Source organism: Danio rerio, chromosome 4 (assembly GCF_049306965.1).
Source record: "Danio rerio strain Tuebingen ecotype United States chromosome 4, GRCz12tu, whole genome shotgun sequence".
NCBI lineage: Eukaryota > Metazoa > Chordata > Actinopteri > Cypriniformes > Danionidae > Danio > Danio rerio.
This window is the reverse complement of record NC_133179.1, coordinates 35,890,882-35,904,597: the sequence shown is the minus strand read 5'-3', so window position 1 is coordinate 35,904,597 and position 13,716 is coordinate 35,890,882. Positions and strand designations below refer to the sequence as shown.

General features: G+C 34.7%; 2 protein-coding genes across 6 annotated transcripts in view; both read left to right on the top strand.

Annotated features, from left to right (window-relative positions):
- zgc:173607 overlaps window positions 1-13,716 on the top strand; it is a 791,925-nt gene that overhangs the window by 567,471 nt on the left and 210,738 nt on the right. The gene's annotated exons all lie outside the window — the stretch shown is intronic.
- Window positions 1-13,716, top strand: part of si:dkey-30f3.2 — a 38,297-nt gene that overhangs the window by 1,443 nt on the left and 23,138 nt on the right. For 2 of the 5 annotated variants that reach the window (XM_073947879.1, XM_073947882.1), the window contains exons 1-2: window positions 1,470-1,524; window positions 1,968-2,117. In XM_073947879.1, coding sequence (XP_073803980.1) covers window positions 2,033-2,117 — 85 coding nt within the window. In that variant the 5' untranslated portion in view covers window positions 1,470-1,524; window positions 1,968-2,032. Of the gene's footprint in view, window positions 1-58; window positions 154-1,469; window positions 1,525-1,967; window positions 2,118-13,716 lie in introns of those variants that run through there. The other 3 variants (XM_068220465.2, XM_073947883.1, XM_073947878.1) reach the window with 3 other exon arrangements.

Here is a 13,716-nt window from a genome sequence, read left to right as displayed (position 1 = left end):
GTCCATAGTGTGGAAAATAGATCATGTTAATGAAAAATGTCTTTATTATTTTGTACAGCTGTTATTGAAATAACACTAAGTGTAACAGTCCATTTTACAGCGAGTAATGCCACAACTACAAGACCTCTTCTTCTTTCTCTTCTCATAATTTAAGTAAGTATTCAGATACTAACTCTGACTTCTGTTAACTCAAACCAGCTTTCCCTGTCTCTCTAAATTCATTTAATTGTATGTAATTTTAGTATATGATAGATTATTAAAGAATTAAAATAAAGTAGGCTACATAATTACTCACTGTTGATTTTATGCCTGAAGCTTCAATAAGTCATTCCCTGTGTAGTCCTGTTGTGTCAAGCTCTGATATATATATATATATATATATATATATATATATATATATATATATATATATATATATATATATATATATATATATATATGTATATATATATATATATATATGTGTGTGTGTGTGTGTGTGTGTAATAAAGTCTATACTTTGTTTTATACTGTTTGCTTATAATATTAGATGTGCACTGTATGTATTAAATGTTGTGAAATATATAATAAAAAGTTTGATCATTTTTTAAAATTTTTAACAGCTGCAAGTTTACACATGCAGTTGTTAAATTAAAAAGGAAAAATAAATGAACAATGTTTAATATTAATAGAATTACTGATGTATCCTGTATTCTAGGCAGTATTGATAAACTGCCACAAAAAAATATTAAAACAAGTAGTCAGAACGCCGTCTCACAGTTGCTGAATGTCACACGACAACGTATGTAAAAATTTAATGAAAATGAACAAATTATTTATAACCTCAGCAAAACATCTTGTATGATGTCTTAAGTAACCAATAAGGGCCAGTTAATAATGTTTGAAAGTTTGACTAAATATTTTAAATCTTGGATTTTTATTTAAAAAATAATGTGCAACGATTGCATATTTTATCTGGAAATCAATGTTTTGTCCAATATTTCATTATTACGAATAGTTTTTTTTAATATATAATCTATAAAGTTGGGTTTGTAAAGGGACACATTACCTTTCTGAAAATACACATTTATTAATCACACTGAAATGAAGATATACTTTGAATTTGTCCTTGACAGTGTTGACACAATTTGAGGTTTGTTTGCTGTTTTTGTTAGTAGATTAATTGTAAAAAAAAGTGCAGGAGCTTGACCAACATTCATTTCTTACAGTCTAATGTCTAAATAATACAACAACTATGTGGTTAAATTAAAAAATCTTAAACTTTATTTTATTTTTATTTTGATGTCTCAAAGGGTTTTGATCAACTTCAAATACTGAACATCTGTGTGATTGTGTGTGTGTTTGAGAGAGAGAGAGAGAGAGAGAGAGCAAGTGTAAAGTAGAAAACTAGGGAGAGAAATGTTTGAACAAGTCATGACTGCAACAGTAAGTGGCAAAAAACTAAAAACAAAAGACTTTTATTTTGGCGTGGCGTGTGACGTCATTAGGCTGCGCCGCTCTTGCACTTGATTCAGCTGGAGAAAGGTTTGTTTTTAAAACCTTTACATAAATATAAAGCGATTGAATAAAGTTTCAGGGTTTTCATCCGATGCTAAATTAGGAACCTGCTGTTGACATTATTTTTACCCGTTTTACAACGAAGTACAATTTACTCACAGTAATTAGGGCTATTGTTTGAATAAAGCAACAGAAATGTCAGTAATAAGTGTTTTAATTAAGGTTTAATTTATTAAAAAGCATATTGTCATTCCATTCTAAGGATAAATCACTATATATAAGAAGTGGAGTACTAGTTTTAATCACCTCATTGTGTCTTGCACAGACTTACCTGCTTTATTTTTGGTAATGACTCTCATATGAAACTGTTAAAGCAAGTATTGAAGAGAAGTTATTTTGTTTCTGTTCATTGTTTTAATTAATTTAAACAGGACATTTTTAATGTTTTTTTTAATTTTTATTTTAAACAGGATAAAGTGTCCAAACGCAGAGAAAAACTCCTGCTGAAGCGACTGATCTCCACACTGTTATAAAGATGGCGTTTATTAAAGAGGAGAGTGAAGATTTGAAGATTGAAGAAACATTCACAGTCAAACAGGAAGATCTGCAGGAACAAACAGGTTGGTTTACATTCTTAAAGACCAACTCAGTCATTTAATCCTCATTCAGATATATTTTAATAATAAGAATACTAATTGAATCCATCTTGCAGCCCTGAGTGCGCTGCCTAGTTCTCCTAAACGCACATAAGCACTCAATAGCCCCTTTCACACAGTGATACCGGTAAATATCCGGAAAATTTCCGGAACGACTTTACCGGTATATTCAAAAAAGCGCTGTTCACACAGGCGAGGACGTTACGGAAATTTTCCGGAAAAGAGCATTCACACATCCATTCCAAAATACCGGTAAATTCTGACATCATTCACCACAAATGAGCTTTAAACGGCTGCGCTTGTATTTGTAAACATTTGACTAAATTACAAACTCTTTTGATGATCAATATTGTAAACAACTTTCACAGGATCATATTCGCATGTCGAGATGTTCATAATATGTGCGTGTGCTGACGCTCACAGGCTGTTTCATGGGCACACGCAAAGCTTGAAGGTAAACAAACAACGGCTTATCATAAGCATCTTATCGATGACTATTTGCACAGTTGGCATTAAGAAGAACATATAAACGTGATCTGACTAACTTCTAGCAGCTAAATGTGTCTGGAAAAATATTCAAAGGCTTTTATTCTCACAAACCGCGCGGACGTAAATGCGTCTGACTGTTGTGATTGGCTAAAGCAGACGTCTCACGTCAGCACGTTCTAGACGTGCACGAGCTTATTCCGGAAATCTTCCTTCTGCGTTCACACAGCGCAGCATTCCGGCAAATTGCCGGTAATGTTACAACTTCTCTTTCCGGAAAATAGCCAGAACGAATTTACCGGTATTTTCAAAAAGGACCTGTTCACACATACAACCTTTCCGGAAAATTGCCGGTAATTTTCCGGAAAGGTCTGTATGTGTGAAAGGGGCTATTGAAAGAAAGAATGAGTTTCATCACTTGTTCTTATTTATGTCAGACTTGTTATGTATTATTCGTCTCCTATTTTCACTACCTTCTTAAGGTTATTGCTTTTCTTGTTCTCTTTGTTTGTAAAGCGTCCTTGAGCACTGGCGCTATATAAAATAAATAAAAACAAAAAACTAAAAAAGTTTAACTGAGTTGAGAATATTTGACCTACAGTATTCTCATAGAAGATATCTGCTATTACAGTAATGGTGTTGGCTTAGTACTTTCCATTTGCATGTGTCACGTTGATCACAATTCCCTTTTTTTATCAACTTCTTTATGGGTTTAAACTTGTTTTTGTAGTTGTTAATAGTTCTCACAGATAGTATCTTAGTTTGAACTACATTATAATAATAACTACTAATTACCTGGGCTATTGTGTTTAAACGGGGTTTCCGCTGTGTATTAAAATGTCTTAAATTCCAAAATCAAACATTTAGGCCTTAAAAAGTCTTAAATTTACTGAAATATTGTGTTGTAGGTCTTAAATCTTTTTAAACAAGTCTTCATTTTCCTTTGTTCATGTTTTGTTACCCAATCTGGCCAAAACCCATACAATCACCAACAAGACATTTTAACTCTGTTTATCATAATGATAAGGACTGCTGAGGATATCGACCTGGACAGATTGTTGTGCATAGATTTAGTTTAATATAGTTTTTAAAACATTTGTTAATTTGTTGTTTTTTTTATTTTATAGAAAGTTTATTTTGGGGAAAAAAGTGTGTGGATCCAAGTAGAGATAAAATAGTTTAATGTTATTATTATTATTGATTTATTATTGTATTATTAAATATTTTATATTAAAATATTTTTTGTTTGGACAAATAAAAATCTTTTTCATCTGGGCCAATTGAAAAATTCCTTAGTCTAAAATTTCATTCATAATGATCTTAAAAAGTCTTACATTTAACTTGGTGACACCTGTAGAAACCCTGATTTACAGTATGTCAAAAAAACGTGGATGCCCCTAATTTTAAATCTGCTGAATGAAATGGACACCAAAATAATTAATTATTATAAAACATTGTACAGTGTTCTAAACTATATGATGTTGTTGTGGGACGACGTGAGACAAAACAAATTAAAGTGAAACAATAACGTTTAGCATTGCACTGACTACAGCTGGCCAACAAACTAGTCTAAAAAAGACTTTTGCTGCTTAGGAAATGGATTACAGCATGCTGATGATATGCAAACATTTGAGTGTAAAGTTCGTCAGTATTGACCATATTCTTCACGTACCAGCAGGTGTCGCCATTGGAATCTTTTTGCTTTTTAAAGAATACATTTTTAGATCCTAAAAACAGCGTTAATATAATAAGCCAAGACTGACATGCAATGTATTGAACACCTGCAATGTTTTTTCAGCAATTCATAAAAATACTGCATATGAACTGTCTATTGATTTATACAAATAAAAACCATTTATTAATAATAATATAACAATTAATCAATCATTTATTTATAATATAATACACCTTTACTAAATGTGCTTGTGCATTTTTTTGTTTATTTGTTGATGTTATCTCACAGATAAAAAGAGAACAGAATATTTGTACTCAAGTTATAATACACTGCAAAAATAATACGAGTTTTAGTAAATGATACTAATATTTTACAAATTACTCTCTAAAAAACTACTTTGAGTACTAGTCAATTACTTTTGAAAAAAAAACATGTTTTTCATTATGGCCCTTTTTTAATTATACAATTATTTAAATTGTTTAATTGTTTAAATCATAGGCTACATATAGGTATTTGCATTAACAAAGTATGGACTATTTTTTCTGTACACGACAATGAATCATTTTTAATAGCACTGGCAAAACTACCACATACTTTTAAGGCCATAGAGACACTTTTTGTTAATTTTTAAACAATACTTTCAAGCTTTTAAATGTTTAAAGTGTATGATGAAAAGATTTAAACTTGGGGTTTTATTTACATATTTTACACTGTTTTTCTTAATTGCTTGTTGTCTATACAATATTTTATTTTACGTTTGATCCTAAACTGAAATAATTTTACAAAAAAGACAAGAACACTGTCAGTAATAAAATAAGAAAAACAAATTACTTGGTTTCTGACAACACTACATTTCTCAAGGCAGTGCTTTAATAATGTTTATTTTGATAAATGTAACAGATTGCTTTGACCAGTATTGACTGTACAATTTTGTGATGCTTTAAGACAGATCAGAACACCTCTATTATGTATAAATCACATAAATACCTCATCCAGAAACATTTCTAGCATAATTCTTTTGCCGTAAAGAAATAAAAAGTTCCACCTTTGCTAAAAGTTATGGTAGGCTAAGTTTCACATCACAATACAGCCAAGTAAGTGCGTTAGCATTGTCACCGGTCATGCATCAATCTAATTCTGAATACTTGATAGTTTTTGACTAAGTTTAGTCAAGGAGCAAAGATAAATAATTTCTACTTCTGAGAGATCACAATTGTATATAGTCTGAGCACACACACGCGATGATGAGATCATGAGAGGACTTGCAGTTCATTTGAAAAAGCCTATTTAAGGGCTCGGATATCTAGTTTTGGCGAAATTAACTACATGACTGCACTCTCGTGTTAAAATAAAGCACTTGCGACATTTGCAGAAATGAATAATTGCGCATTACCTGCAGCTCGCGCCGACACTCTTAGAGCCTACTCACACTATGCTATCCAAACCGTGCCCAGGCCTGTTTGCCTGATTGTTTGAGAAGTGTGAGTGCGCTGAATCGGGCTCAGGCACAGTTCACTTGGGCTTTGGCGTGGTACGCTTCTGTGTGAGTGCAAAACGCGCCTAAGCCAGAAACTGAAAGCAAGACGTTTCTTTTAAGGGACTATTTCATATGCATTTATTAATCATTCTTACCGTTCAATGAATGCAAACTGTTGTAGTTTATTAAAGATGCAAACTCCTCAATGCACCACAGCTGTGCCTTTTGCAAACCTCCTAATTCCTGCAGCACGAGGACTTTATGACTGTTTATGAGCGTCAAAATTGGCGGATCTGTTCGGCAAAATATTTGATTGTGTGACACTGCATCCCAAACGACTAAAACAACATAACTAGAGAAGTCTCCACTGTGCTGAGCGAGAGCACTTCTCTACTGAACAGTGCATCATCGATATTGTAAGCGTGCCCTGGCCTGAATGGAGGACAAGCGTGCTTTGGCCTAGTTCAAAGCAACTGTACATAGTGTGAGTATGCTCTCAGATTGTATTAAACTAGGCTTCAGAAGAGTGATAGGTTAGAGGCGAGTAAACTCCGTCGAAGAGAATTCAAAATGGCAGGATGTCCGCGGCTTAATTACTCTTGTGAATAACATAGACATCTCTATAGTAAAAACACCCAAAAAGCATTATTTCAATAATGCATTTGTTTTTAGGTTGTTGTTTTCTGCCACTGTAACATAGAAAGGCCTTTGTCCCGCCCTTACGTTCAACGCAAAACTAGACAAGGTTGACTGTGATTGGTCACTTTTAATGTCAGTCAAATCATCGCTTCAAAATCCTGGTATATTTTATATTGGTATATTGAGAACCACTGCTGAAGGAGATAAAATATACCCACACAGCATCAAAGGCCTGCACCTTCTCACAACAGCATCTCTGTTACAACTCCAACTCCACAATTACAGCAAAACCAAGTCATCCTCCTACCCATGAGTTCATACCACAACAGCTAATTGTATCAAGCACCCTTGGAGCTTGGTCTGGAAAAGCCATAATCGACACTGGAGCCAGCTATACCCTACTTCACCAACATTTGAGGTCAGCACTTGCTTCCCTTGATGTTCTTCATCAATGGCCCCATGGTCTCCTCTACTTTGCTAATGGTGAGACCGGCATACCTTTAGGATGGGCAAAAACAAATGTCATTCTTTACAATATGTTTTTTTCCTATTCCATTTGCTATCCTCACTTCCACAGCTCTCACTTATTTAGTGATCCTAGGATTGGATTATATATTTACCAGTGGGCTACAGATCAATGTGGCTGGTGAAAATTAAACCTGCACATCAACCTGAAACCAAGTGTATCCTTTTCAGCCTGGGCAGGCCAGCATTCCAGAAAAAAACATACCTGCACCAGAAAAAAAAAGTGCACAGAAAAAACTCAAGCCAAGCTCTTTTGTTGTTCACCTCGAATCCCCCACCACAAAGTCTATTCTAGTTACCAGATAATAGGGATGACAAGACAATAATAAAAGCATCAGTTGATCAATCTCACCTGCATCCAGAAGAAAATTGCCAGTTACATCATCTACTTCTGCAGAATCCACAAGTATGTACCTCCCAGCTTGGAAGAACAACTGTTCTACAGCACTGCTTGTATACTGACTACCCTGTGCTGATCAGACAACGTCCATACCGTTTAAAACCAGAGAAGCAAGAGATTGTGAAAGAGCAAGTCAAAGAAATGCTAATGAATGGCCTCACAGAACCTACACAAATAGCGTGGGCCTCACGCATTGTCCTTGTCCCCAAAAAAGATAGCAGTATGAGGTTGTGTGTGGACTATCGTAAAGTGAACGCTATCACAGAAAGAGATGCCTACCCCTACCTAACATCACAGAGATACTGGAATCCCTCTCTGGTGCTGTCATCTTCTCCACCATTGATCTCAACAGTTGGTACTGGCAGGTAACTATGGAGCCTGGAAGTGAATCCAAGACTTTTGGATTTAAAAACTTTAAAATGCCCCAGCAACATTTCAGCAATTAATGGAGTCTGTCCTAGCAGAGTTGCTGGGAAAAATGTGTTTTGTGTATTTTGATGACGACATCATATACTCACCCTCAGTCACCCAACACTTCAAAGATCTTCACCTGGTTACACAAAGCTGGTCTGATCATTAACTTGAAGAAAAGTAAATTCTGCCAACATAAATTATCATTTCTTTGACATGTGGTGAACACACAGGCCATTCCTGCTGATTCCATTAAAGTAGAAGCGATAACATCCTACCCGGTTCCAAAAAAAAATCAAAGACATTAACTCCTTGGATTGGCAGGGTGGTACCATATGTTTGTGCCAAACCTTTCTCAAATTGCAGAGCCCATGAACTCATTGAAGAAAAAAGGGTGAATTTTTCAATGGACACCTCAATGTCAACAAGCACTGAAGAAATTAAAGACTTGTCTCACCTCGCCTCCCATCCTTGGACATCCTGTTCTCCGACTCCCCTTTGTGGTTTACACCGATGCCAGTGATTCCGGATTAGGTGCAGTTTTGACACAACACAAGGCGCAAGGACAGGAGGAATTTATTAATATTTATAATTTGTTTAGCCATACTATAGGCCAGGGGTTTTCAAAATGTGGGGCGCCAGCGCCTGTTAAGGGGGGATCGAGAAACTGAGGTGTGCACTCGAGTAAATTATGACGTTTTTTTTATGTTCACAAGAGTCAATCTGATTAGTCCCGCAGCTAACTATCAGGCACGAGGCACCTTTTGTAGTTAATGCGATCACGTAAAACATATACAAAAAATGGACCTGTGGCCTTTTAAAATTAAAGACGGTGAAGTTAACACCGGTAAACCGTCTGACAAAAAAGATGACGAGTGCCCTTCTGAAGCATTAAAGCAAACAGATGACCAACCCTCCGCGTCAACGGGGATCTCCACACAGAGAGGTTTAACGCTCATTACAAAAACCAAAGGCCTGTGTGCATCAAAGCAACGGAAGTATGATGAACAGTACATACAATACGATTAATAACAAACCATATCCACAATGTGTTGTGTGTTCAGAGGTCCTTGCAAATGACAGTTTAAAACCTGTGAAACTGGTGCGTCACTTACAGAAGAAACATCCGATGTTAAAAGATAAGTCAGTCGAATTTTTTCGATGTAAAGAATCAGCATTAAGAGGACAAAAACAAATGATGACTAGTCAAACCACGCTGCAAGTAAAAGCGCTTACTGCTTCAAAGTGAGGTGGCACATTTAGTTGCCAAGGCACATTTAGTTGCCAAGGCCAAAAAGCCACATACATTTGCAGAGAGCCTCATATCTCCAGCTGCAAAGGCCATCTGTAGAACTGTTTAGAGAGAAGTATGCAAGTGAAATTGAACAAATTCCACTACCAGATAACACCATAAGCCAGCGTATAACTGATATGGCATGCGACGTCAAACGTCAGCTGATTAAAAGAATAAAGAATGGGATTTATTTTTTATTACAATTAGTTGAGTCGACAGACATGTCAAACTCATCTCAACTACTTGTATTCGTCCGCTACAGTCATGAGAGAAAATTGCTTGTGGATCTTCTATTTTGCTCATCAATGAAAAGACGTTTACAGGAAAAGATATTTTAGAAAAACTCAGCGGTCAACTGAATGAACTTGGTCTTTGTTGGGACAATTGTGTCGGTGTGTGCACTGATGGAGCGGGATCCATGTTAGGAAAAAATAAAGGACTCGCTGCTTTGGTTCATAAAGTAGCTCCGCATGTTTGTTTCACCCACTGTATGATTCGCAGAGAGGTCCTCGCAGCAAAAACACTTCCTGCAGACTTGAACGCAGTGCTTCAAACAGCAATACAGATTGTGAATTTCATAAAGACTTGTCCCACTAAATCAAGACTGTTTGCCTTGTTGTGCATAGAAATGGGGTCCGAATATGAGTCGTTGCTTTTGCACAAGGAGGTTAAATGACTCTCCACAGGCAAAGTCCTGCAGCGTATTTTTTCATTGCATTACGAACTGAGGATTGATTGTGGATCTTCCTTTAGGAGTTATTTTACTGACGCTAAGTAGCTCACAGATCTTACATACCTGTCTGACATATTTGATAGGCTTAATTCGCTTAATTTGTCCCTTCAAGGCCGTGTTCAAACCTACTAAATCTAAACATGTTCCTGACCTTGGATGAATTTATCACAGAAAATTTGTTTAACTGGGATACTACTAAAACGGAAATCACTCTCCATCTGCAATCTCTGTCTGCACATTTCAATAGGTATTTTTCTGAGCAGCATAATTGGAACCAGTACGACTGGGTTCGTAAACCCTTCATCAAAAGCACAGTGAGTCTGTCATCAAACCAGCTGGATGCCCTTCTGCACCTTTCAAGTGACCGTACTTTGACCCATCTCCATTGCAGAAATCTGGGAAGAGCAACACAAAGACCCAGATATAATCAAGATATTTCAGAACCTAGCAGACAGAGATTCTACTGTGCAATCCTAGAGGAAACACTGGAATTATTTCCCATGCGAGAGGCCACTGCCCAGACAGAAGCCAAATTCTTCAGAGAAGAAATACTTACTTGTTGGGGAGTACCAGATTCCATTCTATCTGACCTAGGCACACAGTTCACATCAGCAGTTTTCTCTGAAGTTTAAAAATAGAAAATCAAACAGAAAATGACAAAAATCAAATAGCCTACCACCCCCTGACCAATCTCACAAAAAAGACTGAAAAGAACCCTAAAACAAATGATTTCTGCGTATGTAGAAGATAACCATAAAAATGGGACCACACAGCAAATTTTAGATAGTAGATTTAACTACCTTGGAGTTAAAATTAACACTCCCTCAGAGTTTATATGGGAACCACTATAAGTGTTAAAAATAACACTTTTGAAAGTGTTAACATTGTCAACACCAAGAGAGTGTTAATTAGCAAACTCTTATTGTGTAAAATATCTGTTAAATTTCAGAAAAAATACCAGCAGCTGTGGTTGCCAGAATCTTTCTGTGAAAAACATGGAAGTTCTATAGAACTGTATAAATTTACAAAAAATAACCATATTTCATGAACTGATATAATATTCAGTTTACAATATCATAGCTTAGTGCAAAAAATGCAATAGATGCAATAATGTTTTCATGTGTGATTGCTAGTAGCAAACAGATTTTGACTGCATTAGTAACTACACAGTTACCTTTAAACAAAAGAAGATGCAGCATAACATCAAATACTCTCAGTTCATCTTGGAGTTGAACAGAGACGCTATCATCCTCCACAATGGTAACACAAAAACTGTTTAGCTGTTTTTCTTTTTTTTTTTTTTTTTTTTAGAATTTACGGAAAAATACCAGCAGCTGTGGTTGCCAGTAATCTGCTGTTTTTAACATTCATGAATTCAGTTTACAGAATATTTCTGTTAAAAGCACATTCAACAGTCTGCATTTTTTATCGAACTCACACTGCAAATTTTAGATTTGGTAGATTTAACAACCTTAGAGTTAAAATTAACACTTCCTCAGTGTTGATATGGGAACCACTATAAGTGTTAAAATAACACTTTTGAAAGTGTTAAAATTTTTAACACCCAGAGTGTTAATTAGCAAACTCTTATTGTGTAAAATATCTGTTAAATGTATGTCAAAATACTGGCAGCACTGGTTGCCAGTAATCTGCTGTTTTCAACATTTTACATTCGTAAATTCAGTTTCCAGAATATTTCTGTTAAAAACAAATCCCATAGTCTGTATTTTTCATTCGAACACACGTAAGCCTTAAATTCCAGAGCAAAATCCTAACTAGTGTCCTCACTACAGAGGGCTGAACACTCAGACAGTGATGAAGTTAATGAGACAATTAAGTGTCTAATTAAAGGAGGATTGAGAATTGTTGATGAACAACTGTTAACAAGCAGAATCACTGAAGGACAGAAAAACACAAACTAAAACCAAAGATGAAATCAACTGAGAAAAAAAAACTGTAAATAAAATAATAATCAATAAAAATAAAACAAATTACACAATAAAAAATGTTATTTTTCAACATCTTTAAAAAAAACTCATCACATTAAACAAGTTATCATGGAGCTTCACCTATTACTGACCTTTTACTTGATTTCTGTCATGTGAACAAAAGCTCTTAATAAAATTTCTGTTGTTCATTTGAAGTCACCATGATGGAGGACAGAGTCTGCTTTAGTCAGCCTCTTCAACTTCTTGCTATAAATGTCTTTTATTTTGACTGCTATAGTTAGTGTTAATTACACTATTTATATATATATATATATATATATATATATATATATATATATATATATATATATATATATATATATATATAGCATGGAAAGCTGAAAGAAAATTAAAGTGTCAGTCTGAAGAGATTATTTATGATAACATAGCCTTCCTTTCCTGCTTGTTTTCTAATTCAGTACTATGTTAGTTATGTGTGAGAAATAAGTAATTTAAATAAATGAAACCACTGAAGCTTCAATAAAATGAAACCAATATTTACAATGAGAATGTTTGAACTATGGCAGAACTTAAAAACACACAGACATCAATAATTAGTCTTTGAATCTCAATAATGGTGACAAACAAAAAATAAAAATCAAGTAAAAAAAACACTCTACTGAAATATCACCTCCCAAAAACAACACAAAATAAAGGAAAAGAAAGAGATTGTAAGAACATAAAGCTGCATAATTTATTCATGCTGCAATGCATGCTGGGAGCTTTGTACTATGCTGGCACCCAGCATGCATTGCGGCATGAACTATGCAGCTTTTTTTTTTTAGCAACCACTGTTGAGGTTCATATGTTGATTTTTGATGCCTGTGTGTCATAATGAGTAAGCTGGAGCGTGAATGTTTAGTGCATGACACTCTAATTATTAATTGCATCCTAATTGTTGAATTTTCTATGAACAGCAGCAGACTTCCAGTAGTATTGTCCCTTACAGCTTTAATACAAATATATTTGCATTTTTTATGAATTAACTTAGTAAATACCTGAAATTATATCAATCACAATTAAGCATCAACAGTATTGTTTCTCTTGACCTTTCTTGTTATAACTGATGCATTTTAGAATCATTGCTATAACAGTCAGAGAAACATTAGAATATAAGAGTAAAGCTTCAAGAGCTCAAATAAGCAGCCTCTGATCTCTATGATGGTGAGGTCAAATTAAATATTTTTAATAAAAAAAAATTCTAACAGAAATGAAGTCAAACTGTATCAGTGAAACTGCTTATGCTATTATTTAATGGAGTTGTTTAATCCTCTGTTTTAATTCAGTTGGTTTGGTGTGAGGCTGTGTCTAGTTTTATTTCTTCCTTCTATTTCTTATTCCTTCAGTGATTGTGCTTGTTAACAGCAGGTGTCTGAATTCACTTATTTGTGGTCATTCACTCTGTCTAGTGGACTAAACTAATTGACTAATTTAAGGGCCAGGTGAATGAGGGTATATGATGAGACACTGATTAGTTACTCAAAAACAGGGTTTTTTCTACAAAGGTAGATACATGTTACTCTGTGTGACAAGGAGGCAAATCAGCTTCTAACGCCGAGAGGGTTAATTTACCTTTATCTAACTCTAGAATTTTAACACTTTACTCTGAATTACCACAACACTTGAAATTTAACACCAATGACTTTGCTGTGTAGAAGTTTCCCAGAAAGAGCAGGTAGCCTATAAACTGCTAGACAGAAAATAATATATATATTTATATTATTGTAATAATAAAACCATTTTATAATTATTTAATAAAATCGTTATTTAACTTAATTTATTAAGAGAGCTTTAAGGTGGCAGGATCAATGATCATAATTATTTTCTTTTATTTCAACGCGCGCATTCTAATTTCGTGTTTCACTGTTTGGTGTGGCGTATAATATTATTGTTCCGGAAAAAGTGAAAGTTAATGTTTTGAGATAATCACCATTA